Source organism: Malaya genurostris, chromosome 2 (genome assembly GCF_030247185.1).
Source record: "Malaya genurostris strain Urasoe2022 chromosome 2, Malgen_1.1, whole genome shotgun sequence".
Lineage (NCBI taxonomy): Eukaryota > Metazoa > Arthropoda > Insecta > Diptera > Culicidae > Malaya > Malaya genurostris.
In genome coordinates, this window is record NC_080571.1 from 35756231 (window position 1) to 35781620 (window position 25390).

At 35.7% G+C, this 25390-nt stretch overlaps 1 protein-coding gene across 1 annotated transcript in view; it reads left to right on the forward strand.

Moving 5' to 3' along the window:
- The window catches only part of LOC131430015 (titin homolog), a 479674-nt gene that overhangs the window by 58701 nt on the left and 395583 nt on the right, over positions 1–25390 (forward strand). Inside the window, exon 6 of the mRNA XM_058594621.1 lies at positions 6514–6660. Coding sequence (XP_058450604.1) covers positions 6514–6660 — 147 coding nt within the window. The remainder of the gene's footprint in view (positions 1–6513; positions 6661–25390) is intronic.

A 25390-nucleotide genomic window follows, 5' to 3' on the forward strand; every position in this document is an offset into this window, starting at 1 on the left:
AAATTGGAAATTGGAAATTGGAAATTGGAAATTGGAAATTGGAAATTGGAATTGTGAAATTGGAAATTGGAAATTGGAAATTGGAAATTGGAAATCGGAAATCGGAAATTGGTAATTGGTAATTGGAAATTGGAAATTGGAAATTGGAAATTGGAAATCGGAAATTGGAAATTGGAAATTGGAAAATGGAAATTGGAAATTGGAAATTGGAAATTGGAAATTGGAGATTAAAAACTGGAAATTGGAAATTGGAGATTAAAAACTGGAAATTGGAAATTGGAAATTGGAGATTAAAAATTGGAAATTGAAAATTGAAAATTGAAAATTGGAAATTGGAAATTGGAAATTGGAAATTGGAAACTGGAAACTGGAAACTGGAAACTGGAAATTAAAAATTGAAAATTGGAAATTGGAAATTGGAAACTGGAAACTGGAAATTAAAAATTGAAAATTGGAAATTGGAAATTGGAAATTGGAAATTGGAAATTGGAAATTGGAAATTGGAAATTGGAAATTGGAAATTGGAAATTGGAAATTGGAAATTGGAAATTGGAAATTGGAAATTGGAAATTGGAAATTGGAAATTGGAAATTGGAAATTGGAAATCGGAAATCGGAAATTGGTAATTGGAAATTGGAAATTGGAAATTGGAAATTGGAAATTGGAAATTGGAAATTGGAAATTGGAAATTGGAAATTGGAAATCGGAAATTGGAAATTGGAAAATGGAAATTGGAAATTGGAAATTGGAAATTGGAAATTGGAGATTAAAAACTGGAAATTGGAAATTGGAGATTAAAAACTGGAAATTGGAAATTGGAAATTGGAGATTAAAAATTGGAAATTGAAAATTGAAAATTGGAAATTGGAAATTGGAAATTGGAAATTGGAAATTGGAAATTGGAAATTGGAAATTGGAAATTGGAAATTGGAAATTGGAAATTGGAAACTGGAAACTGGAAACTGGAAATTAAAAATTGAAAATTGGAAATTGGAAATTGGAAACTGGAAACTGGAAATTAAAAATTGAAAATTGGAAATTGGAAATTGGAAATTGGAAATTGGAAATTGGAAATTGGAAATTGGAAATTGGAAATTGGTAATTGGAAATTGGAAATTGGAAATTGGAAATTGGAAATTGGAAATTGGAAATTGGAAATTGGAAATTGGAAATTGGAAATCGGAAATTGGAAATCGGAAATCGGAAATTGGTAATTGGAAATTGGAAATTGGAAATTGGAAATTGGAAATTGGAAATTGGAAATTGGAAATTGGAAATTGGAAATTGGAAATTGGAAATTGGAAATTGGAAATGTGAAATTGGAAATTGGAAATTGGAAATTGGAAATTGGAAATCGGAAATTGGTAATTGGAAATTGGAAATTGGAAATCGGAAATTGGAAATTGGAAATTGGAAATTGGAAATTGGAGATTAAAAACTGGAAATTGGAAATTGGAGATTAAAAACTGGAAATTGTAAATTGGAAATTGGAGATTAAAAATTGGAAATTGGAAATTGGAAATTGGAAATTGGAAAATTGGAATCGAAAATTGAAAATTGAAAATTGGAAATTGGAAATTGGAAATTGGAAATTGGAAATTGGAAATTGGAAATTGGAAATTGGAAATTGGAAATTGGAAATTGGAAATTGGAAATTGGAAATTGGAAATTGGAAATTGGAAATTGGAAATCGGAAATTGGAAATTGGAAAATGGAAAATGGAAATTGGAAATTGGAAATTGGAAATTGGAAATTGGAAACTGGAAACTGGAAACTGGAAACTGGAAATTAAAAATTGAAAATTGGAAATTGGAAATTGGAAATTGGAAATTGGAAATTGGAAATTGGAAATTGGAAATTGGAAATTGGAAATTGGAAATTGGAAATTGGAAACTGGAAACTGGAAACTGGAAATTAAAAATTGAAAATTGGAAATTGGAAATTGGAAACTGGAAATTAAAAATTGAAAATTGGAAATTGGAAATTGGAAATTGGAAATTGGAAATTGGAAATTGGAAATTGGAAATTGGAAATTGGAAATTGGAAATTGGAAATTGGAAATTGGAAATTGGAAATTGGAAATTGGAAATTGGAAATTGGAAATTGGAAATTGGAAATTGGAAATTGGAAATTGGAAATTGGAAATTGGAAATTGGAAATTGGAAATTGGAAATTGGAAATTGGAAACTGGAAACTGGAAACTGGAAATTAAAAATTGAAAATTGGAAATTGGAAATTGGAAATTGGAAATTGGAAATTGGAAATTGGAAATTGGAAATTGGAAATTGGAAATTGGAAATCGGAAATCGGAAATTGGAAATTGGAAATTGGAAATTGGAAATTGGAAACTGGAAACTGGAAATTAAAAATTGAAAATTGGAAATTGGAAATTGGAAATTGGAAATTGGAAATTGGAAATTGGAAATTGGAAATTGGAAATTGGAAATTGGAAATTGGAAATTGGAAATTGGAAATTGGAAATTGGAAATTGGAAATTGGAAATGTGAAATTGGAAATTGGAAATTGGAAATTGGAAATTGGAAATTGGAAATTGGAAATCGGAAATCGGAAATCGGAAATTGGTAATTGGTAATTGGAAATTGGAAATTGGAAATTGGAAATTGGAAATTGGAAATTGGAAATTGGGGATTAAAAACTGGAAATTGGAAATTGGAGATTAAAAACTGGAAATTGGAAATTGGAAATTGGAGATTAAAAATTGGAAATTGGAAATTGGAAATTGGAAATTGGAAATTGGAAATTGGAATTGTGAAATTGGAAATTGGAAATTGGAAATTGGAAATTGGAAATCGGAAATCGGAAATTGGTAATTGGTAATTGGAAATTGGAAATTGGAAATTGGAAATCGGAAATTGGAAATTGGAAATTGGAAATTGGAAAATGGAAATTGGAAATTGGAAATTGGAAATTGGAAATTGGAGATTAAAAACTGGAAATTGGAAATTGGAGATTAAAAACTGGAAATTGGAAATTGGAAATTGGAGATTAAAAATTGGAAATTGAAAATTGAAAATTGAAAATTGGAAATTGGAAATTGGAAATTGGAAACTGGAAACTGGAAACTGGAAACTGGAAATTAAAAATTGAAAATTGGAAATTGGAAATTGGAAACTGGAAACTGGAAATTAAAAATTGAAAATTGGAAATTGGAAATTGGAAATTGGAAATTGGAAATTGGAAATTGGAAATTGGAAATTGGAAATTGGAAATTGGAAATTGGAAATTGGAAATTGGAAATTGGAAATTGGAAATTGGAAATGTGAAATGTGAAATTGGAAATTGGAAATTGGAAATCGGAAATCGGAAATTGGAAATTGGAAATTGGAAATTGGAAATTGGAAATTGGAAATCGGAAATTGGAAAATGGAAATTGGAAATTGGAAATTGGAAATTGGAAATTGGAAATTGGAGATTAAAAACTGGAAATTGGAAATTGGAGATTAAAAACTGGAAATTGGAAATTGGAAATTGGAGATTAAAAATTGGAAATTGAAAATTGAAAATTGAAAATTGAAAATTGGAAATTGGAAATTGGAAATTGGAAATTGGGAATTGGAAATTGGAAATTGGAAATTGGAAATTGGAAATTGGAAATTGGAAATTGGAAATTGTAATTTGTAAATTGGAAACTGGAAATTGGAAATTGGAATTTGGAAATTGGAATTTGGAAATTGGAAATTGGAAATTGGAAATTGGAAATTGGAAATTGGAAATTGGAAATTGGAAATTGGAAATTGGAAATTGGAAATTGGAAATTGGAAATTGGGAATTGAAAATTGAAAATTGAAAATTGAAGATAGAAATAGAAAATAGAAAATAGAAAACAGAAAATATGGAAATATGGAAATATGGAAATATGGAAATATGGCAATATGGAAATATGGAAATATAGAAATATGGAAATATAGAAATATGGAAATATGGAAATATGGAAATATCTTAATAAGGATATAAATACAGAAATAGAGAATTAGAGAAATACAGAAATTTAGAAGTACAGAAATACAGAAATACAGAAATTTAGAAGTACAGAAATACAGAAATACAGAAATACAGAATTACATAAATACAGAAATACAGAAATACAGAAATACAGAAATACAGAAATACATAAATACAGAAATACAGAAATACAAAAATACTGAAATACAGAACTACAGAAGTGCAAAAGTACAAAAGTACAGAAGTACAGAAGTACAGAAATACAGAACTACAGAAATACAGAACTACAGAAGTGCAGAAGTACAAAAGTACAGAAGTACAGAAATACAGAAGTACAGAAATACAGAAGTACAGAAATACAGAAGTGCAGAAGTACAGAAATACAGAAATAAAGGGGAAAAAGGAATTACGGAAATACGGAATATGGATACAGCAGAAGTGCTACTAAATGGAACTAGAAGTGCGAGGTATCTTTCGAGGTCGTCGTCTGTGTTTGGGAGCTAAATGAATGTTTCACTATTCTGAGATTGGCTCGTGCAAACTTCGGTCAATTGAAACAGATTTTTTAACGGTGTAATATATAATAATTACATTCAGCTTCTGAGTACTGGATCTGGATTCTGGAACCGAATTCAAAAATTGAATTTCGGAGCTGAATTCCGATACTGGATGCTGGTCCACTTGAAGAGCTCAATTTCAGGTATAGAATTTAATTTCAGTTTCAGAATTTAGTTCTTGATTACAGGTTCAGAAATTAAAACTGTAACTCTGGAACTAAAATTCTAATTCTGGATTTTGTAACTGGTTTCTTGACTCAATTTTGGAACTGAGTTTGGTTCCTTACTCGAATCCAGAATTCGGATTTCGGATTTTTTTTCTGAATTCTAGCACTAAATATTAGATCTCCGAACCAGAGCTCTGGAACTGAACTCTGAACCAGCATTTAATTCCTGAATTTAGTTTCATAACTTATTTCCTCAAATGTTGTTTCAGAATCCCGAACCTGCATATTGGAATCATCATATAGCATCATGGATTCTCTAACTAGATTATGCAACTGAATTCAGATTCGAAATTCACGTTCAGGATTCAGAACCTTGGATTCATAAAATGAGTTCGGTTTCGTGATTCTAGAACTAAATTGATTAAATGAAATTTTGATCGGGATTCAGTTTTAGATGCAGTTTCAATTCCTGAATCCTAGTCTAGTATTTTGGTTCTGATCGAGACAAATAAATGATGCCAAAGAGTACTCAACAGTTGTGAACATCGGCTAAATTTCGCAAATCGCACATCTTATAACCATTAAAATATGCCCAAAGATTAATTTTCCTTTATTGAGCAGTAAAAGTTGCAAAATTCCAACAGTCACCAAAAAACGAACGACTATTTATATTCGGAAGTGTGCAGAGACAAGTCAGTTTTATTCGTATTAACGTTCTCCAGTTATGTCTATGATATTACCTACCCGCCTTTTTTATTTGGATATAGACACAAATCCGCTTCCATAAAAATACACATTTCATTGATATTCGCTTGGTTTTTCAATACTATAAAATATCGATATACGTTTGGATGCGATATTTTTATTAAACTTATTTCATATCATCGATAAAATATAATTAATCCACGTTGGGAAAATCTGTTAATAATGTCATCAATGACACCGCTTCGACGTTGCAACTGAGACAGCCCAGGATGCCAGATTATGTTTTTCAATCTGTTCGAACCAAAAATCAGTCTGAGCAAAAATAAGATCCTACCACTTTTAAACGCTCTGTAAAGCACTTTGTTTTCCCAAGCAATTTGATGACTTTTACGGACTCATTGTCAGTCTGTGATTGATTTTTGAAATCTGTGAAATTCTGTGTCATTTTCAAAATCTGTGCAGCATATTCAGAATTCAGTGAAACTCAGATCATTTCGTGAAGCTTAGACATATCTGAAGACAGCAATTTGTTTTCAACCGGCATAAGCATAAGCCACTGGAGCCTCTCCTTAAGGTGTGCAGAGAGAGAGAGAGATGGGTTCTTCAGCAAAGTTGCTTATAATAAAATTTCCGCCAACTTTGCTGTGAAGTGCAAAAATTTTTAAATTCAGTTAAGAAAGTTACATTTCAGATTTCAATCCAAACATGGACCAACCCCAGTGATTTTCAACATCAGAAGATGCGCCATTTGATTACAAACAACTTTTGTGAAGACACTCCCATTTCAGACCACTGTGCACAAACAAATTTATGTAGACTATTGTGGGGAGTCAAAAGACTAGTAGGCTAAGACTAGTAAAAAATTATTTGGCAACAATTTCTTTGAGTACGAAAAATAGTTCAGCTAAATTTTTGGTGGTTCACTGCACAATAAACAAGTAAATAAATTGGGAAAAATCTAATAAATGGGATCCAGGATTGACGAAATCGTTCGGAAACGAAAAAAAAATTATCATGTCAAAACATTTTACCGTTGCAAAGCTTTTCGCACCAGGTTTTTCTTTTCGTAACTGTCGCCATTTCTAACAAACCTGAAACGTAATCCATTTTTTCGCTTACAGCTTTATCCACACCACCGTTGTTCGGTCCACCGTCGCAGTGTGATTCGCCGTTGGGATTGGGACCGCCACGATCCTTTTATCCGCCACCCACATCATCATCCGGCAGTTCCAGTGCGTTCTGTGCACCGATTCCACATGACAGTCCAGGTAAGTGAAAAGAATCGTTATTCTCTCTTTTTATGAAGGATGGTTCAAAAGATTTTTTTCGTATGGGGGCTCCACTTCTCCACCAGAACGCCGTAACGTCTTGGCCTACTTTTCTTTACGATATAAATTGTTGTACAATCGTTAAAGCCGAAAAAATGTTTGACAACCAAACATTCAAAGGATTCGACTCGAAAAAAAAATTATGTAGAGAAATGAGTTATTTAATTTCCACTTGTTCATATTAAAATTATTTTTCGCACTCTGGCACACCAAAATTGGAAGAATCCATGTATTTACATTGCAAATAATCGTTTATTATCAGGATAAAAAAGCTATACATGAGCATCTCAATACTATTATCAAATGCAAATCTGACAAAAAGGATAGCTAAAAACTCAAACATAACCACGGCCAAAAAGTTATCATTTTTGAGCGGAAATCTAGCAGCTCAGGAAAAATTCAGATTCATAACAAGAAAAAAAGAAATTTGCCGTTTCACGGCGGTGGTGGCACGAGTTTTTGTTTTTTCTTTTGTGTTCCGTTTATCACGATAGACTTCCCCGAAGAATGGGCACGTGAAGCATTTTTCCCGTTTGGCGCACGAAATCTAATTGGGTTGCGTTTCGTCGAATTGCGGCAAAAGTGCCAAAATTGAAAGTAAAGAGCAGGGTGCTTTTTCCCGACCCGAAAAAGTTGGCAGGATGTTACAATACACACATACACCATACATCGTGTACGTGTGACACACGATCGCGGAGCGGAGAAGGCGTTGAGTTTATGAACCACAACCACCGGGTCCAAGTAATGCAAGAAGTTTGATTCGAGAAATGTGATAGCTTTTACGTGTCAGGACCGAACGGGTTTCTGCCGTTTCTCGGAAGGCGCTTTTTCCTTCATATGTTTCTGCTTCAAGACGAATGGATGTTTGACGACTGCAGCAGATAGTTTCTCAAAGTTGTCCTAGCACGGATCACTCGGCGAGACGCAGTTTGACATCAATTATTCAATTTGATATTTATGATGGAATCCTTTTCGTCGCAAAGTTTTCGCTTTTCGTGGTGCAGCGAAACTGTTTCAAAAGCCAGTGACTTATGATAACGAGTTCTGGATGATGGTTCAAATATTTAATCGCTCTAATGCTGTCGGTTTTGGTGAAGTTTCTCTTCCGAGTCACGCGTAGTAGTCCTTGAGCTAAGCTCCCTCGAACATGGGTGTTTCATATAAGCATGCCATGAAAATGAAAATGACTGAAAATGAAATGTTTACCGAGAAAATAAAGCTATACCCATCGAAAATATGCTTTCTTTTAAATTCTTTTTTTTTTCTACTGCCGCGAAATACGTCCGCCCTGTCACCTCACCACGATGGTCATTAATTCTGTTTCGTTGAAAAATTGTGTGAATAAATTCGGAACACCGTAATTTATAGCAACCAAATTGGAAGCAGCGGCTAACGAGAGTAAAAAAAAGTACAGCTTCCTGAATGCCATTATTTTTGTTCCTCTTTATTGTTTCTCCGGTGGTTCGGTTCTCCGGCTCGAGGCACAACAACCGCTCATTTTGTGACAGCCACAATTTCCCCCAGAGGTCGATCGTTTGTGCACTTGTGCTCAATTCATTGTCGATTGTGGGTTCAGCTTAGTATTTACCCTTGGTGTCAACTCTCCGCACAGGTAAGGGCGGAATTGTAGTCCGACAAAACGAATGGATCCTTACTGTTTGTATAGAGTTAGAAGAAAAAAGATGCTCACCACAAATGAATCAACATTTGAATTTAGGCTAACGGTTGTTGGATCTTTTTTATTGGAAGGAGCGAAAAATGCTTAACACTTGGAATTGTGAATTTAAACGATAATGAAAGCTGCAGTGAAGTTTTCATAAAGGACATTTCATATTTAAGTGACAGTAAAATATTGATATCACTTTAAAACCATCGATCTTAGTTCGCTGTGGAAAAATCCGCTCAAAAATCCAGTTTTCGTTTTCTACACTGGTGCTTGACGAAGTCGAACTGGAAAGCATGCCTTGAAACGACATAAGAATGGCATATCACTTATCACCAGCCAACAAGTACGCCAAGAGTAAAAGAGTTCCAACAGTTCATAGAACCATAACAGCCCAAATGTGATAATCATCTCCATCATTATTCTGTCGCAACAATTGTCATACTGACTGAGAGGACTTTCTTTACTGGCGAATCGTCGAAAACAGATCTCATTTCGGCAAAGGCTTATCCTGCTTCGAATGCTCAATGCGGGGTACGAATCCAACCAGTGGCCAGAAGCATCTGATGGAAAGCACTGCCAAAATAAAATCTAATCATTACTACGCCACACAGATAAAAATATTTTGTGAATTTACATCTATTTTCATGCACATATTTGGAGCAGGTAATGAAACATAAAATTACTATACAATTCTGTACGTTTCAATACAATTTAATAGCCAAATAAGCGTTAATTGAAAGATACAGTTATATTCATTGAAAATTCAATGCAATTTAATTTAGTTTTGCATCGATGAAGGTTTTCAATCAAAATTTCAATTCAACTCATGTTTATTCCATGTTATTATTGATTTACATGTCGTGTAAATTTCATTATTTCTTTCTGTGCATATCCGACCAAGCACTGAACACATGAAATGACGATACGAGGAGCATAACCAACGACAACACGACGACACTATTTAATTCGTTTTGTCTCACATCTGCGTCAATCTCAAGTGAGAAAAATAAAAACAATGAAAGCATACGAAATGGATAGATTTTTATACGAAGCCCTCAGAATTCGTTTCGCGAGATAGGAGTTCTTCTTGTCTGAAAAATTAAATGCTGGAATCGCATAAAAATTTGCATTCCGAAGAGATAGTAGAATTTGATCGGGAACATGTCCAATTACACTACACGGAAAATCTTCAGATCACTAAATTACCATATTGTAATAGTTGTTTCTCACCCTGGTTGTATCAACTAAAATTAAACTAACATAGCTGTTGATTTCACCTTAGACATTGTTGTTTTCGAAAGTAAAATGCAACCGATTCTATTGATGACTATCATTCTTTCGTTACATTCATCGCCCAATACGAGTGACTGTCGCCACTACATTCATGAAGCGCTCGCTCGTGACAGTCACATGCGACTTTCATCTGTTTGGTTCGCGCGACATTCATGTGTGACTGCCCGGATAGTAGGTAACGTGAAAGTTTCAAGCACACGATATTAAAAAAACTGCAAGGATCAGCCCCATGGGGTTGTTTGAGCCATTGATGTGAAACAAGGCAACCAAAATTTCTAATGATCTACAATCAAACAGTTCAATCAATCGTCACACTTTTGAATTCGAAATTGCACGAGAGTCTACCTAAATTGATCTTGATTAGGAACCAACACCGAACATTGTTTGTTTTATAGCCGACGAAATTACACCAATATCCCAAATGTATGCAATTATATCTTTGTACATACTTGCGATACGGATTTTGATATTAAAGCTTCTCTTCGTCAAGCTTGTGTTCAAGTTTTGTATGCAAGCAGTGATTTTTATAGCGTTAGGTTTCTCTACCATTCTGCGATTTCAGTTAAAGCGATAAACTTCTTCTCATTATCAATCAGTTCATCTTGTATTAATTAGAAATTAATCTTACGCACTCAACATTTACCCTGGGGTAGTTGTCAATTTCTCAGGTGAAACGACATAACATGGAATTTCATCCGAACTTGCATCCCGGGTAGAAGTGATTTGCAAACCAATACCAAATTCTGTCATTAAAATCAAACATCTCAATGGTAGAAATTAACATTATTTAGTTTGGAATGAGAGTTAAAATATAAAAAATCATATCAAAGCTTGCAAGAAAAAATAGCAAAAAATAAAAAATTCTGTCATTGTAATATCAAACCAAGAACAAAATATTTATAGAAGATGAATTTGTTAATTATTTTATAATCTAGCATTTAGAATAGAGTAATATCTTAAGTATTTCTCTTATCTGGTTCTGATGCAGTTTATTCAATGGTATTTTATTTGAAGGTAAAACTACTGGGTCAATTTACTTAATGAAATTGAAATAGCTCATCAATAACGAAATAAGATATTATAATTAATTTTGATGTTGAACAGATAATATACAATGTCTTGATCCCTTGATGAAATATCACGAAAATATCAAGTATCGCTCTGACAACACAGGAACATCAAGCCAAGATATGATGGTAAAATTTGTTATTATTTTGACCTTTGTTTGTTATTTACACCTACCCGGGATGACACAAGATCAGAGCATACCAATTAAAGCTTCAAATCGTTTTATGGCATTTTTTGTCTTGCTGTCTAGCAACAACCTACCTCTAGCATGCTACGCGTAGGACTGAAACGTTAGCTATAATTTTGCTTCTATTCATAGATTCGCGTGCTTCCAACAGCTTCGCTTTTGCATCGATTGACCAATCAGAGCGATGCTTTCCCTTTGATATATCGCTTACTCCTTCAAAACCGTCGTATATGACAGGGAAATCCGATATGCCGGAGATTTTTAGCAGACAAAATAGGACACTGCTCGCTACTAATCGAAATTTCAATCATTTATAATTGAAAATACGTGGCTTGATACATGCAAATCGAATCGTAGAAATATTTTCAATCAAATAATGAAATAATATTAATAATTGATACAAAATATACTGAGCTGTGAGTGTTTAAAACCTGACCACATTTCTACGTGTATTTTATATTTATTTAGTTTTTGCACCCCTATATAGAAAATAAAGATGTGTTCCACATCAAAATGTCAGCAGTTTCCAGCACTGCTCTTAGCAGCGTTCATTGCTCCAAGTTTTATTTCGTGCGTGATAAAAAAACGAGTGAATCAGTTCTCATAAAAACAAATTTCATATCGAAATCATGCAAAAATTTTTGTGGTAAGCCACGGAATGGTTTTTCATTTTTTTTATCGTTTGAAAATCCGTCGTATTGAAAATTAAACATGTTAATTTTTCCAAATGTTTCTTTTGGTTTATGTCAAATTAAATATATAATGATATATTCAGTTATTCAGCATCAAGTAAACAATTAAAGTAGTTCTTGTTGTGAACAACAAAAGTAATCCATCTTATCACTTGATTAAGATGGTTCAAAATACAGGGTCCGGAACTCGAAGTGTAACCAATTAAAAACGCCATAAATTCAGTTTGGAAAATTACTTTTACTTAATTCAAAGTACAAAATGTGTAAAAATAATACAAAATTCAGAATCAATTCACTTTTGCTCGATATGACCACCTTTTGCCTTGACTATGGCCTTGAGACGGTCAAAAAACGAATCGCAAGCTGCCCGAATGTGACTTGCAGGTATTTTGGCCCACTCGCCTCGAGACTGATGTATCTTTTAGTTCGGACTTTGCTCTCCAAAATGGCCCAAAGAGAATAATCCATTGGATTCGCATCTGGTGAATTCGAGAGCCATTGTGTGGACGTGATGAAGTTCGGAACGTTGCTTTCCAGCCATTCTTGGTTCACTCGAGCTTTGTGAGACGGTGCCGAGTCCTACTGAAACGTCCATGGTCTGCCACCGAAATGTTTGTCTGCCCACGGCTTCAAAGCAACCTCCAGAATACTTTCCCGATAATATGTCGCATTTACCTTGACGCCAGGCTCGAAGGTCTGAAGTTGGTTACACTTCGAGTGCCGGACCCTGTAATATTCGGGTTGAATATTCGAGTTACGAGTTTTGCATGAAATACATTCCTCGAGTAACGCTTTTTCTGACTATGATTATTGGGACAAGACTTATTGCTCGTGATTTGGATTCCTTAAATCATAAAATCACGAACAATAATCATGACTTCTAGGGAACAAAAAATTATTGATTTCATGACTATTTGATCATTATAGCAGTAACGGATTTCTTTCCGTGTGGGAATGCAATTAGTAATGCTCTTCCAGCGGGCATTGCAAGAGAAGTAAAAATTACTTAATACCTTGTGAACATTTCACTGATTGATCATTTGTAAGTTTAGTGTTAAACCTATAAGCAGCATTTAAGCGGTTACATTGCTCAAACGTTATATTTTACTGCCGATTTAAAGCAAAAAGAGTCCCAAATCAACGAAACTTTTTGAAAAAAAAAATTCAATTCTAACTTCAATTTCTAGTCTCCCAAATGAAAATTGTATAAAATTACACTACATCGCGACAAATTTCGTAGAGACTAACTGAATAAAGACTGTCCCAGAAAGTATGGACGCACTTTGATTTCGCTGTAAATAATTCACAAGTGTTAGATATTCAAATTTTATTCGATACACTGTTAATATTAGACTACAACAACAGAATATTATTCTCAACATTTGCTACTTAGCCATTGTAGACTAGCTGGCGAACCGTCTTGCGAACGTTCCTCACTAAATTCTGTACTGACTTCTTGGCGACAAGTTTTGACACTTTTTTCCAATCTTTTTCGAATTGTTGAATGGTTTCGGCTGCCGAGATATGTTTCCTAGGATGTGCCTTCGTTAATGCCCAAAATTCCTCAATTGGTCGAAGTTGTGGACAATTTGGTGGATTCATGTCTTTTGGGACGAAAGTGAAATTTTTGGTAGTATACCATTCTACCGTTGATTTCGAGTAGTGGCAAGAAGCAAGATCAGGCCAGAAGACAACACGATCCTTGTGGCTTCGAATCATGGGTAGAAGTCGTTTTTGTAAACATTCCTTGATGTTGATTCAGTGGTGATGAAGGGTTTCGAGATCTTACCGCAGCTACAAATTGCTTGCCAGACCATAGCTTTCTTACCAAATTTTTCGACTTCAATCAATGTCTCGGACTGGTTTAACACTTGCCCTTCTCGAACCGTATAATATCAGGTGCCGGCAAGGATTTGTGATCGAGTTTCACGTAGGTTTCGTCGTTCATGATTATGCAGTTCAAAATTTCAGCAAGAATTGTATTGTACAGCTTTCGAACCCTCGGCCTGATCGATGCTTCTTTTTTCGGACTACGTTTTGGTTGATTCTGCTTCTTATAGGTTCGAAGATTCAAACGTTCTTTAGCACGAAGAACATTTGACTTCGAAGTGCCCACTTTTTTGGCTACATCCGGAACTGAAACCTCCTTCTTTTGCTCGAACGCCTTCAGTATACGTTTATTCAACTGAGGGTTAGCAGGACCTTTTTTTCGACCCGTTTTCGGTTTATTCTCACCGAACTTCCTGATTGCATTTTGCACGGCTTTTTCACTTACTCCTTCCATTTTTGCTATCTTTCTCAGTAACAGTCCGCGTTCTGTGCACCATTTGTACACAATATTTCGAAGTTGTTCTGCTGAAAGTTCACGCATTTCGAAACAAACTAATGAAAACAAATAAACAACTGCACAAGTGAACAGCGGTGTTTGGTTGCGTCCATACTTTCTGGGACAGTCTTTAATTGGTTGACACAACTGATACAGCTTTTACTTTTATGCATACAGATAACTTTGCTGGGAGTGTGTCATTGCTCAGTTGCACGAGTGACACCTAATTGAAACCCGTGTGTGTTTTGTGTCGTTTCTAATCTATGTGCGGTGATGGGAATTGAACCCATGATAGGCTACATGAAAGGAACCGACTTACCCATCACGCTACACCCGTCCCCACCTTCCCCGTTGATAACAGACAGCTTTTCAATTTCAGAGCAACTGAAGCAGTGGATTAAAGAAGAGATTTTTTTGTTTCTTAGTGTACGGAAAGGTTTTCGAGTATCACGAACATGTTCAAAAAGATCTATTCCTTCTAACTTGGTTTTCGGAGACGGAAAAATATAATTCAAATCTTTCATCACATACGAGAGTCAACAATCAACATGTCAGTGCTGTCGAAAATTTTCTATTCCAATAACCCTTGTGACACCCAATTGCAAAACATAAACAGTTTTTCTGAATCGGTTCCAAACAACTCCAGCACTTCGGAGACAAAAATAGACATCAATATCAGTCTGTTAAGTAAGAGCATGTCCCTCATAGCTTGCGATCGGTAAGTGATATGGACTCAACTCAACTGAATGGAAACATAAAACCCTTCTTAATCCACCTAGTGGTGTGATAACGCCTTTCTCTTCTTTCATAACAGTCTCATGAAAATATATTTTATACTTTTATTAAATAATTTCGGATACTAATTTTGACACCAATTGATTCAGATTGATTCGAGTAGTTCACAAAAGCATGCTTCAGTGTTTATGTCACACAGTCAGCATCATTTTTTCAAACTAGTGCTTGACATTTGCGTTGCCTATTTGTATGAGAACAGTGATGCTAATCTAAAAAAAGCCTTCTCAGTCCACTTAATGGAATTTTTATATATCTTGAAAAATCACCATAGGGGGGAGTATATGGAATTTTTGAAATCGAAAAAAAATTTTTGATGCCAAAAGGCTTAGAATTGCATGAAACGTCGAGATTTAGTGTCATCTCGAAAAAAAATTTTTTTTAGAAAATCGACTTTTTGGGACTTAGAAAAAATATGAAAATTTTGAAAAAGTCCCAGAAAGTTGATTTTTTCAAAAAAATTTTTTTTGAGATGACACTAAATTTCGATGTTTTATGCAGTTTTAAGAGTTTTGGCATCAAAAAAAATTTTTGATTTTGGAAATTTCGTCTACTCCGCCCTATGGTGCTTTTTCAAGATCGAAAATTGTCAAACCTTTACCACCGGGCAGCACCCCTTACGCATGTCCGATTTAGCTCAAATTTTGCATGAAGGCTTTTTTCGAGGTGCTTAAACTTTTGAGCACTAGAGTTTAACGAAAATAGAGGTGATCCCAAACTTTTGGCACCCTTATATATATAAGAGCGGTAAAAATCAACGCTTTTTGTCGGTAACGTCACTTATACAATCATATCTCCGGAACCAAAAGTCTCAGCCATTTGATCTTCGAACTTGATCAATGGCCGGACAGTAGCTTTCAAACGATCCCAAGTTTGTTAAAATCGGTTCAGCCATCTCTGGGAAAATTGAGCGCGTTAAAATTTCTTCGAAAAGTGCATACACACACACACACACACACACAGAGACATTTTCCGATCTCGTCGAACTGAGTCGAATGGTATATAACACTATGGGTCTCCGAGGCTCCGTTCGAAAGTCGGTTTTTCCAGCAATTCTAATACCTTTCTATAGAGAAAGGCAAAAATGCTTTGTGACGCTTGATTCACCTTCACAATCGCTTGATGTAAACTAGAGATGGTCGGGTATCGGGTATTTTACCCGAAACCCGACCCGTACCCGTACCCGACGGGTTTTTTGTCGGGTACGGGTAAAAATTTTTATTTTCAATCGGGTACGGGTCGGGTACGGGTAAAAAATTTTATTGCTCACTCGGGTACGGGTCGGGTACGGGTAAAAAAATTTACCGCTCACTCGGGTACGGGTCGGGTACGGGTAAATTTTTTTTTCGGATCGATTACCCGACCATTTGTACTTCACATAAATATGTTTACACGTTGACGAGATTTTTTCATTGCAAAACAGTTCTTCCGAAAAATAATCAATTTGATTCAAGGGGTTTTGACATTCGCGCCTAGGACCAGACCTGTCAACTGGCATCTTTTTCCAGAAAAAAAAACAAACAAGATCAATCATAGTTACGTGGAAAGTTATGTGAATATTTACCACCCTACTTTGTTTATAACATATTTAATAAGACACACTGCCTAAGCTCTATGATGTTGCGGTCGGAATCTACTTTTCACGTAGGTTTTAATGGACTGCCATTTTAAAACTGTTTAATGCACAATTCAGTAAAAGTTATTTGATTCTAATACTGCCCATACTCGCATATCAGTCTCATATCGATTTTCGCCAATTTTGAGTTAGCTTGAGGAATGGAGTCTTTCCTCAATATTCTCTCAGAAATTGCAATGAAAGTTAAGGGTTTGTTCAGTAAAATAGAAAAAATATCAACTCATTTCTGTGTCCCATATGCTAAAGTACTCGCATATCAGTCCCATTCAGTGCAAAATTTCCATAATTTCATTTGTTGCAATATTGGAACAGCAAAGGTGTATTACCGATATTTAGCATTATGGAGCAAAGCAAAGTCTTGGCATTACATTTCTTTCGTGGATTTTGGTCTTTCTGTTTCAACAGACTTCGCAGCCGATTCTTAGCGTACAGAATCTTTGCATGTCTAGTACTATGGATCCTACTGACACTAAGAATCCTTCCAGGTCGGAGCTCGAACATACGACAGCTGGCTTGTAAGACCAGCGTCCTATGTATTGAACCGCCAACCCGGGACCAGCATTAGGGAGCACAATAAATAAAAAAATTCGGAAATAAACTTTTGATCGTCTTTTTCTCAACATTCCGATTTCCCATATGGGACTGATATGCAAGTATGGGCAGTATATAAAATGTAGTGTAGTACTCATATCACATTCAGATACCAGAAAACTGTTATTTTAAATATTGGCTAGAGATTTTTAAAATTTTCATAAAAATCATTAGGATTCTTACCATAAAAACATGAACATTTATTTCAGAAAATCTGCATAGAAGTTCTTCTTATTCTGCACTTTTGGGTGGTGTCACCTCACTTGAAATGACACCGATTGATGGCACAGCAAGTTGGGCTATATTGCCAGTTAATTTACGTTTCTTTTCACTGAAAATCTCGATGCGTGACAGTCGCAAAAGTACGGGTGAAAATCTTTTCACGCGAAATGCTCAAATTTTCACCGTGTTCACTCGTTGATGGTTCAATGGCTGTAAAAACCACCAGCTACGCTTAACATCGTTGGTGTGGGTTTGTGAGGCTTACAAAACGGGCATAGTTGACAGATTAATTTAAATCAAAATCATAATTCATTTTGCTTTGTAGTAAAAAATTGTAACCAAAAATATTTCCTACGAATGCTCAAACTACTTACACTTGAAGGACTCACTGTTCACCATGTTCAAAATTAAATTTTTCGCACCGGGAATACACGTACATTGTTTGATTCTTTGGTCAATTCACGTAAACGAACTGATAACACACTATTCATTTTAGGGGATGTTCGCATAACATTTATTTTCGTCACGTATAATATTCAATTTCACATTTGGAACTATTTTACGTGATTTTTCAAGTGATTCGAATGTGAATTTTTATTTGTGTGTTAAGATAACGAGCACGCTTACTTGTGATTTTAAAGAATTGGACCAAAAGTCGCACTGTTTCGTAAAAACCATACCTACCCAAAATTGAATACAACGGGTATTACGACATTTTGGGTAAATATGCTTCTCGAAAAATTTGAGTTGATATTGAAAATCTGCAGGGTCCGCCATCTAACATTTATTTTTGAACTAGCGGTTATTTCGACATTGGTAACCTCAATATCACTTCTGATTTGACAGAAACTTATACCGTTTTCGTTTATTGATCAGAGCAGCCCGAAAGCTGACCCAGAGTCGCCCAAACAACGTTTGATATGTTTGTTTTAGCAACCTGCGGTCGCTCTAGATCGGACTCCAATCGCGAAGTTTCGCTCTGAAAATTTTCTCGGGTCGCACCACGCATCCATGCAAGTTTGTTTATTTTTTCTTTTTTTCATGAGTTGTTGTTTAGGGCGCGTACCACGTGTTCGTTTTACTCGGAGTCAGAGTAACCCGCGTCTAGGTTCAAAAACGAAAACGGTATTAGTTGTATCCTTCCGCTGAACGAAAATGGTTGTGTATACGCTTGAGGACCGCGTGAAAATAGTGCAGTTTTACTTTCAAAATCATGGTAATGTTGCGGAATCGTCTTCTCGGATGAGGCACATTTTCATCTCGGCGGGTATGTTAATAAGCAAAATTGTCGCATCTGGGGACGGAAAACCCGCACGTCATCATGGAGAAGCCGATCTCAGAGAGTGACGGTTTCGTGCGGATTTTTGTCTGGCGGCATCATTGGGCCTTTTTTCTTAGAAAATGAGGCAGGAGCCGACGCCACGGTCAATGGCGCGTACCGCGTCATCATTAGCGATTGGTACTTCCCGTTACTTGAAGAGGAAGACTTGGACACCTTTTGGTTCCAACAAGACGGCGCTCCGTGCCACACAGCCAACGCTACGATCGATCATCTGTGCACAGTCTTCGAAGATCGAATTATCAGTCGATATTCGGATGTCGTTTGGCCGCCTCGGAGCTGTGATTTGACACCGTTAGACTATTATCTTTGAGCGGCTGTCAAAGATAAGTGTTATGTGGACAAGCCAGAGACAATTCAAGCCTTGAAGGACAGCATTCGTGCAGCCATAGTTGAAATTATACTGCATACAATCGAAAATGTACTAAAAAACTGGACCGACCGTATGGCGTACTGCAAGGCCAGCCGAGGCAGCCATTTGAATGAAATTATATTCACAATTACCCGGAAGGATTGTACTTTAATATGAAAAAATAAATTTTGAATTCGGATGAACCGTTTGTTTTTTTTTTTTGCATGTTTAAAAAAAAGTTACATTACATTATTCATGCTTCACAGTGTATTTATATGTTTAAAAGTAAACAAGCATTTTAATGTATTTTTCTTACCAACTAGAGCCTGATACGGCTCGATATCTAAAACACTTTATTTTTTCCATACTGAATTTTGGTAAAATTTTTACTACTCATTCGGGTCGGGTACGGGTACAGGTAATTTTTTATCGGGTACGGGTCGGGTACGGGTAAATTTTTTTATTTTTTATCAGGTACGGGTCGGGTACGGGTAATTTTTTTTTATTATTGATCGGGTACGGGTCGGGTACGGGTAATTTTTTTAATTTTTAATCGGGTACGGGTCGGGTACGGGTAAATTTTTTTGCTGATCACTCGGGTACGGGTCGGGTTCGGGTATAAGAATTTCTATACCCGACCATCTCTAATGTAAACCCTATCGAAAACGTCTGGACCTACAACAAACAGAAGTTCCGTGGAAAACATGTTATCTACTTTGAAGCAGTTCTCCCGACAAATACGACTTATTTGGAAGGCGTTTCCTCTCCAATACGCCGAAAATTAAGTAGAAAGTATGCCTCCGAGATGCCAAGCAATGATGCTGGTGATTGGACTCACTATTAAACTGAAATCGCGTTACCTTAGAATATATTTAATTAGCGAACTTGCACACTTCGTGGTGCAATAATATTGGATGTAAAAAAATCAAAAACTACTTTCAATAAATAATAATAAAAAAAATCAAAAACTACTTTCAATAAATTTTAATGATTATTAAAAGAGTTTTTTTTATCGCGGACATTAGGTTGGAAACAGTTGCTTATTGATAAACAACTTTTTTCGTTATTCAATTTTCGGTATAATTTATATAAAACCGATGGTTTGCCAATACGCGTGCAGGCAACACATAACTATTTATGTAAAAAACTTCCAAATTCACGGCACTTGAGCTAAGCTGAGTAACAGAAAAGCCAAACGGGTGGAAAACTGACGTTCAAATTCAAATGACACATCAGTGGGTATCGTTGGAATGTGTGAAATAAAAACCTTCTGTCAGTCATCTGGCATTAACTTTTAAACTTTTTTCGTACCTGCTCCTGTATTTTGAACACTCGCTTCTGTACTTTGTGTACTTGCTCTTGAACTTTCTGTACTTCTTTCTGAATTTTATGTACCTGTTCCTGTACTTTCTGTTCTTGTACCTTCTGTTCTGTGTATTTGCTCTTGCACCTTTTGTACTTAATCCTGTACTATCTGCTCTTTCTGTACCTATTCATGCACTCTATGCACTTGTGGCAGTACTTTCTGTACTTGTTCCTCTCACATCAGTACTTGTTCTTGTACTTTTTGCATTTTAAACCTGTACATTTTACCCCCCCTCCCTTGTTCACAGTCTGCACTTGTTCCTCTTTGTTCTGTACATGTTGCTCTCCCAGTGAAATTCGTACTGCTCGAAAATAATTGAACGACCTTAGTAATAGTCGGTTTCCAGAGAGCATGGTCATGGTTGCGTTCGATCGGTGAAGTATTAATGCTGAAGGATTTGAAAAACTTACCACTACTTACTTCCTACACCAACAAAAAATAAAACCACAACGACAAATCAATGGACAAAGACGCGATTAGTGATCCAACAGCACCCAACCCTCGCTCGGTAGTAGAAAGACTGTTATTTTTTTACCCGACAAACGACTGGAAGTAGATTAAAGCCGGATATAAAAAATGATTTGAAAAAAAACTGTCTTTTTTCCAAGATAAAGTGTGTCGACGAAACCCAGTACAAAAAAGGCGGCAGTGGTTTACATAAAAATTTCGGCTTTGTTTACCTCTAATATGTAAAATTATATCAAATAAATGAATAAAAAACGACTTATACTGGGTGGACAAAAATTATATAACGAATTTTGAACATCGGTTAGATTTTCAACATTCAAAATCAAATCGATAAGGGAAACGACAAGAAATTCATCAACCATCGATTTTTGTCGTATTCCCTTCGAACCACAAAATATTCTGGGTCATTGTAAAAGTATGAAATCATTGTAGCACAATGTTACCGAACTAGACTGCAACAATCAACGGTCCAGAAAATCTAGGAAAATTTCATGGATGAGTCACGTTATGAATAAAATTTATTACAGGAGAGAGAAGAGAAAAAAAACAACACATCCCGTTCGGAAATTTAAATTTAGGCCCAGGTAACCACTTTTTGCGTTCGTTTGTTCGTGAATAAACATCCTGCGGGAGGGAGTTTTGGACGCACCAATCTGCTACCAATTAGTTCCGGTTCATATTTCATTTATTATTGAAATTCGTACCGTGAGAATGCCACTGCTTTGGTACATCAAACATGCTGGCGGCCAGTTTTACCACAGAGAACAGACGAAATCCATGCTGGAATAAAATTTGTTAGAAATAAACTGAGGAAAGTAAATATGAAATGAAATTTGTCTTCAATGAATTACCATAACATGTAAACGCGATCGAAAATATTCAGAGATCCGTAGAATTTTATAAAAACTTTGAAAACTGGATCTGTACGTCTACTCTTCTGTGGTTTTGGTGCATATAGATTTAGCTTGCGCTATATTTGCGAAATACACGAACAATATTCCATCCAATCAAGTTAGGTTGATTTTCCCGTGTCATTTTGTTGTGATTGCTCCTACCGGTAGTGGCACATTTTCCGCTATTACTCGAACGCATTTGAGGGATACCGAAAACAAAAAAAAAACAACAGTAGGCGAGAATTTTAATTTATTTCGAAATGTACACCCCCAATTTTTGTCTTACCATTTGAGCCGCGGTACGAACTTCAACGGAGGATGCCATGAATAATGGGTTCAAAAGGCGATTAATGTGGTTTCCTTAAATCGCTGTTTATTTACATCAGTTCTTTATCCTAGGGGATTTAACCATCCGGGAAGTATCATTTTCGAATGCGGTGAAATGCTGCGCTTCTGTAATTCTGTCGGTAAACGAATGCTACGAGAGGGTGGATTAGAGTTGTAATATATTGGATTTTCCGAGCACAACCCAACGAAGCTGAACGTGAATTGTTTTAGTTTTGCTTCGCCATTTTTGCTTACACACTTAGGTAAGCTTACCAACGTTTGAAGTTATAAAGATCGGAAGGCTTCTTAACCCCTTCTGAAAATAAAATAAAAATCTTTTCCGATTTAAATTGTAATTGTTCTTACAGAATATCCAAGCAACTCAGATTCAAGTCACGCAAAACATGTAATCATGTAGAATTTCATCCCACAGTCATTTTATCTGCTCGTCAACCGTATCCTTAACGTAAGTACACCATACACATCAGCATAATAAACACAATCCTTAATGCGTGCTGGTCCCGTGCTTTCTCATGCCGCCGGTGGAATCATTTACAAACAAATATTGTGCCGGAATTTATCGCTCCGTTTATCCGCCAAATTATTCGACTTTGTTTTCGTGAAGCCAACCAAGCCTCTTTTGGGCCGGAACTGAAGCACGTTACCTGCCTCTGCTCGCTGAGCTCGTTGGTTGTTGGTCGAATAATTACCGCTTTATCTTGGCAATATATTCCGCCCGGGACATATAATACAGAAGCGATTAACGCACTCCCCCCTCCGGACTGATTTTCTCAGCAATGTTACTGAGCACACTTGACACCTAGTCTTCCGAGAAGTTTCTTCGACTGGAATAGCTAACCTGTGGGTATAATCTGGGAGCACAAATGTTGCGCACGAGTATGATTAGAGATGTTAGTAGGTAAATAAAGTGAAATGGAAACGATACTACCTTCAAGATGTTGCAACGTAAACTACTAGATACATAAGTTTAAAATAAATGATAAAAAAACTTAAAATCAAACAATAAGTTGAAAAGAAAAATTCAAATTTTATCTATCCAAAGTATTGGACTTTCGGACTGGTTTCGAAGTATCGGACCGAGCATTTTCATGAAGAAGTACTACTTTCTTTCGAAAAAGCAAAGTTCGCAGCCGATTCTTAGTGTACAGAATCATTGCATGGCTAGTACTATGGATCCTACTGACACTAAGAATCCTTCCAGCCGGGGCTCGAACATACGGCTTGTAAGACCAGCGTCCTACGCATTGAACCACCAACATGGGACTACTTTCTTTCGTCTGGTACCATATTCTGGCTATTTTAACTCAATTTCTCTCGATTTCAGTTGCTTCTAATAGATATTACTACGCTGGTTTTACCATACGCGGAGTAGTCCTCTCATCGAATCGATTTAACTTTGGTGTCATTGATGATACCTTATCTGAACTAACTTGTGATTGTTTGTGTTTAAGATTCTCAAAGTAGATCCGCTTGTCATCGTCAGTTCCAATTCGGAAGCTTTCCAGTAGCATTTCATGTTGCCTTTCGTTCAAATCATGTCGTACCCACTTTCCCACCTTTTGCACTTTTCACATGGCCTCGATGATGCCTGGAATTCGGCCCAAATGAAAGGTCATACCATAGAACGCTGATAAATTTTATCCGGATACGACTTCAGATTCCGGAATTACAAAATATATGCATTAAATTTTCTCAAACATGACTAAATCGATCTTAAAACACTAAAATCTAAATAAAGACCTTACAAACCCATCAAATCAATGATACGTAAAGAACCACTGTTTAGAGCATGTTTTGTGTATATGGCGATGCAAACTCGAATTGAACTAGCTGTATAATTCTTACAATGTCATCACAACGTCTTATCGGTTGATGACCACAAAATTTTAGTTGTCGGTTCCGGAAGTACCGGAGGCAGTTGTTAAAAAATCTCAAAAGGCACTCAATTCATTTTCGAAGAAATGACTCAATCAATTCTCACAAACTTAGGTTCGAATAAAAGGTCTTACGGTTCCATAGACTGCTATTGAAGTTTATTCGGGTCTGACATCCGGTTCCGAAAATACAGGGTGAAGTGTGTTTGTGCCTTTAAACTATCATTTAGAGCGATGATGTTAAATATCCAACAAATGTACCAAATTGTGCTTAAAACAGTTTTAATTTATTTCTTATGTTAGTAAACACTCCAAAAAGATTCGATGAAATGTTTTTCCTTTTTTGAAAAAGTCCATAGTAATATTTATGAGAATAAACGGAATTTGAGAAGGACATCCACTAGGTGGATTGAAACAGGTTTTTCTATGTTTTCCGCATCGTGCCTCAAACGATGGTTCGAAATTTGAAAAACTCATCACCCTGTTATTCTGGAACTAGTAGTCGGATCCGAACATAATTCAAGAAATTTGTATGGGATCAAAAGATTTTAACCACTATTTCCGGTACTTCCGGGACCAAAATCACCGACTAAAGCCGGAAGTGGATCCAGAAAAAATTCTGAAATTTTGCATGGGACTGTAATATCTAACAAAACCTTGAATTGGAGTTTGCAGTGCAACTTCTAAGAGTTTTTACGTTCTTTGCATAGTTACTTCGAATGACGGTTTGAACTTTTTTACATTCATCACCAGGGTAACCAAAAATATTTATTTAAATAAAAAAAATTAAATAAATTTTTGGCAGTTTCAGGCGGAAAATAAAGATTTCGTCACATTCAGATTTTCACTTTCCCAATATTTCTAACTGCTTTTACCACAAAAGTTATTGTACTTCTTATACATGATTCGTCATGAAATTTTGGTAATTTTCTTCAATTTGCAGTTCGAAAATTACCCAGAAATTATTCGGCAGGTCACATGACTACAGATTAATAAACTGTTTACATTTCAAAATAAATAATGAATTGAAACATTATGCTGTTCGACGTACTGCGGCTTTTTGGTTTACTTTGTGCAAATCACTGGCATTATCTGTTCACTAAATAACTGTAGTGTATTTTGACTCTCTATGACTTACCGACACTATGATTTATGACACTTCATCAGGAGTAGATTACGGAGAGTTCAAACGAAAATTCTATTCAGTTGTAGCTATAAAAAATCAAGAAATTTTTAAAAATTTGAGCACGAGGATGACAGAGCCAGATGAATTTGTTAAAAGTCTTTTACCAAATGAAGCCGACGCATTTCAATTGGCACCGACTTTTCAATTTGTAAACAGTTATGTCCAGTAAATAAGAATTTTTCTTTATTAATGATTAAATACACTTTACCCTATAGTTCTGGATCCGGAAGTCGGATCCGGATGAATTTCAACAGCAACCTGGGTACTGATATAGCCAAAGTCAGTTCGTTTAGAAAGTAACTAATATAGCCTACAAATTAAATCAGTTTGAGCCAAATCTAGAAGATTTTTTACCTTTTTTGCATCGTCGC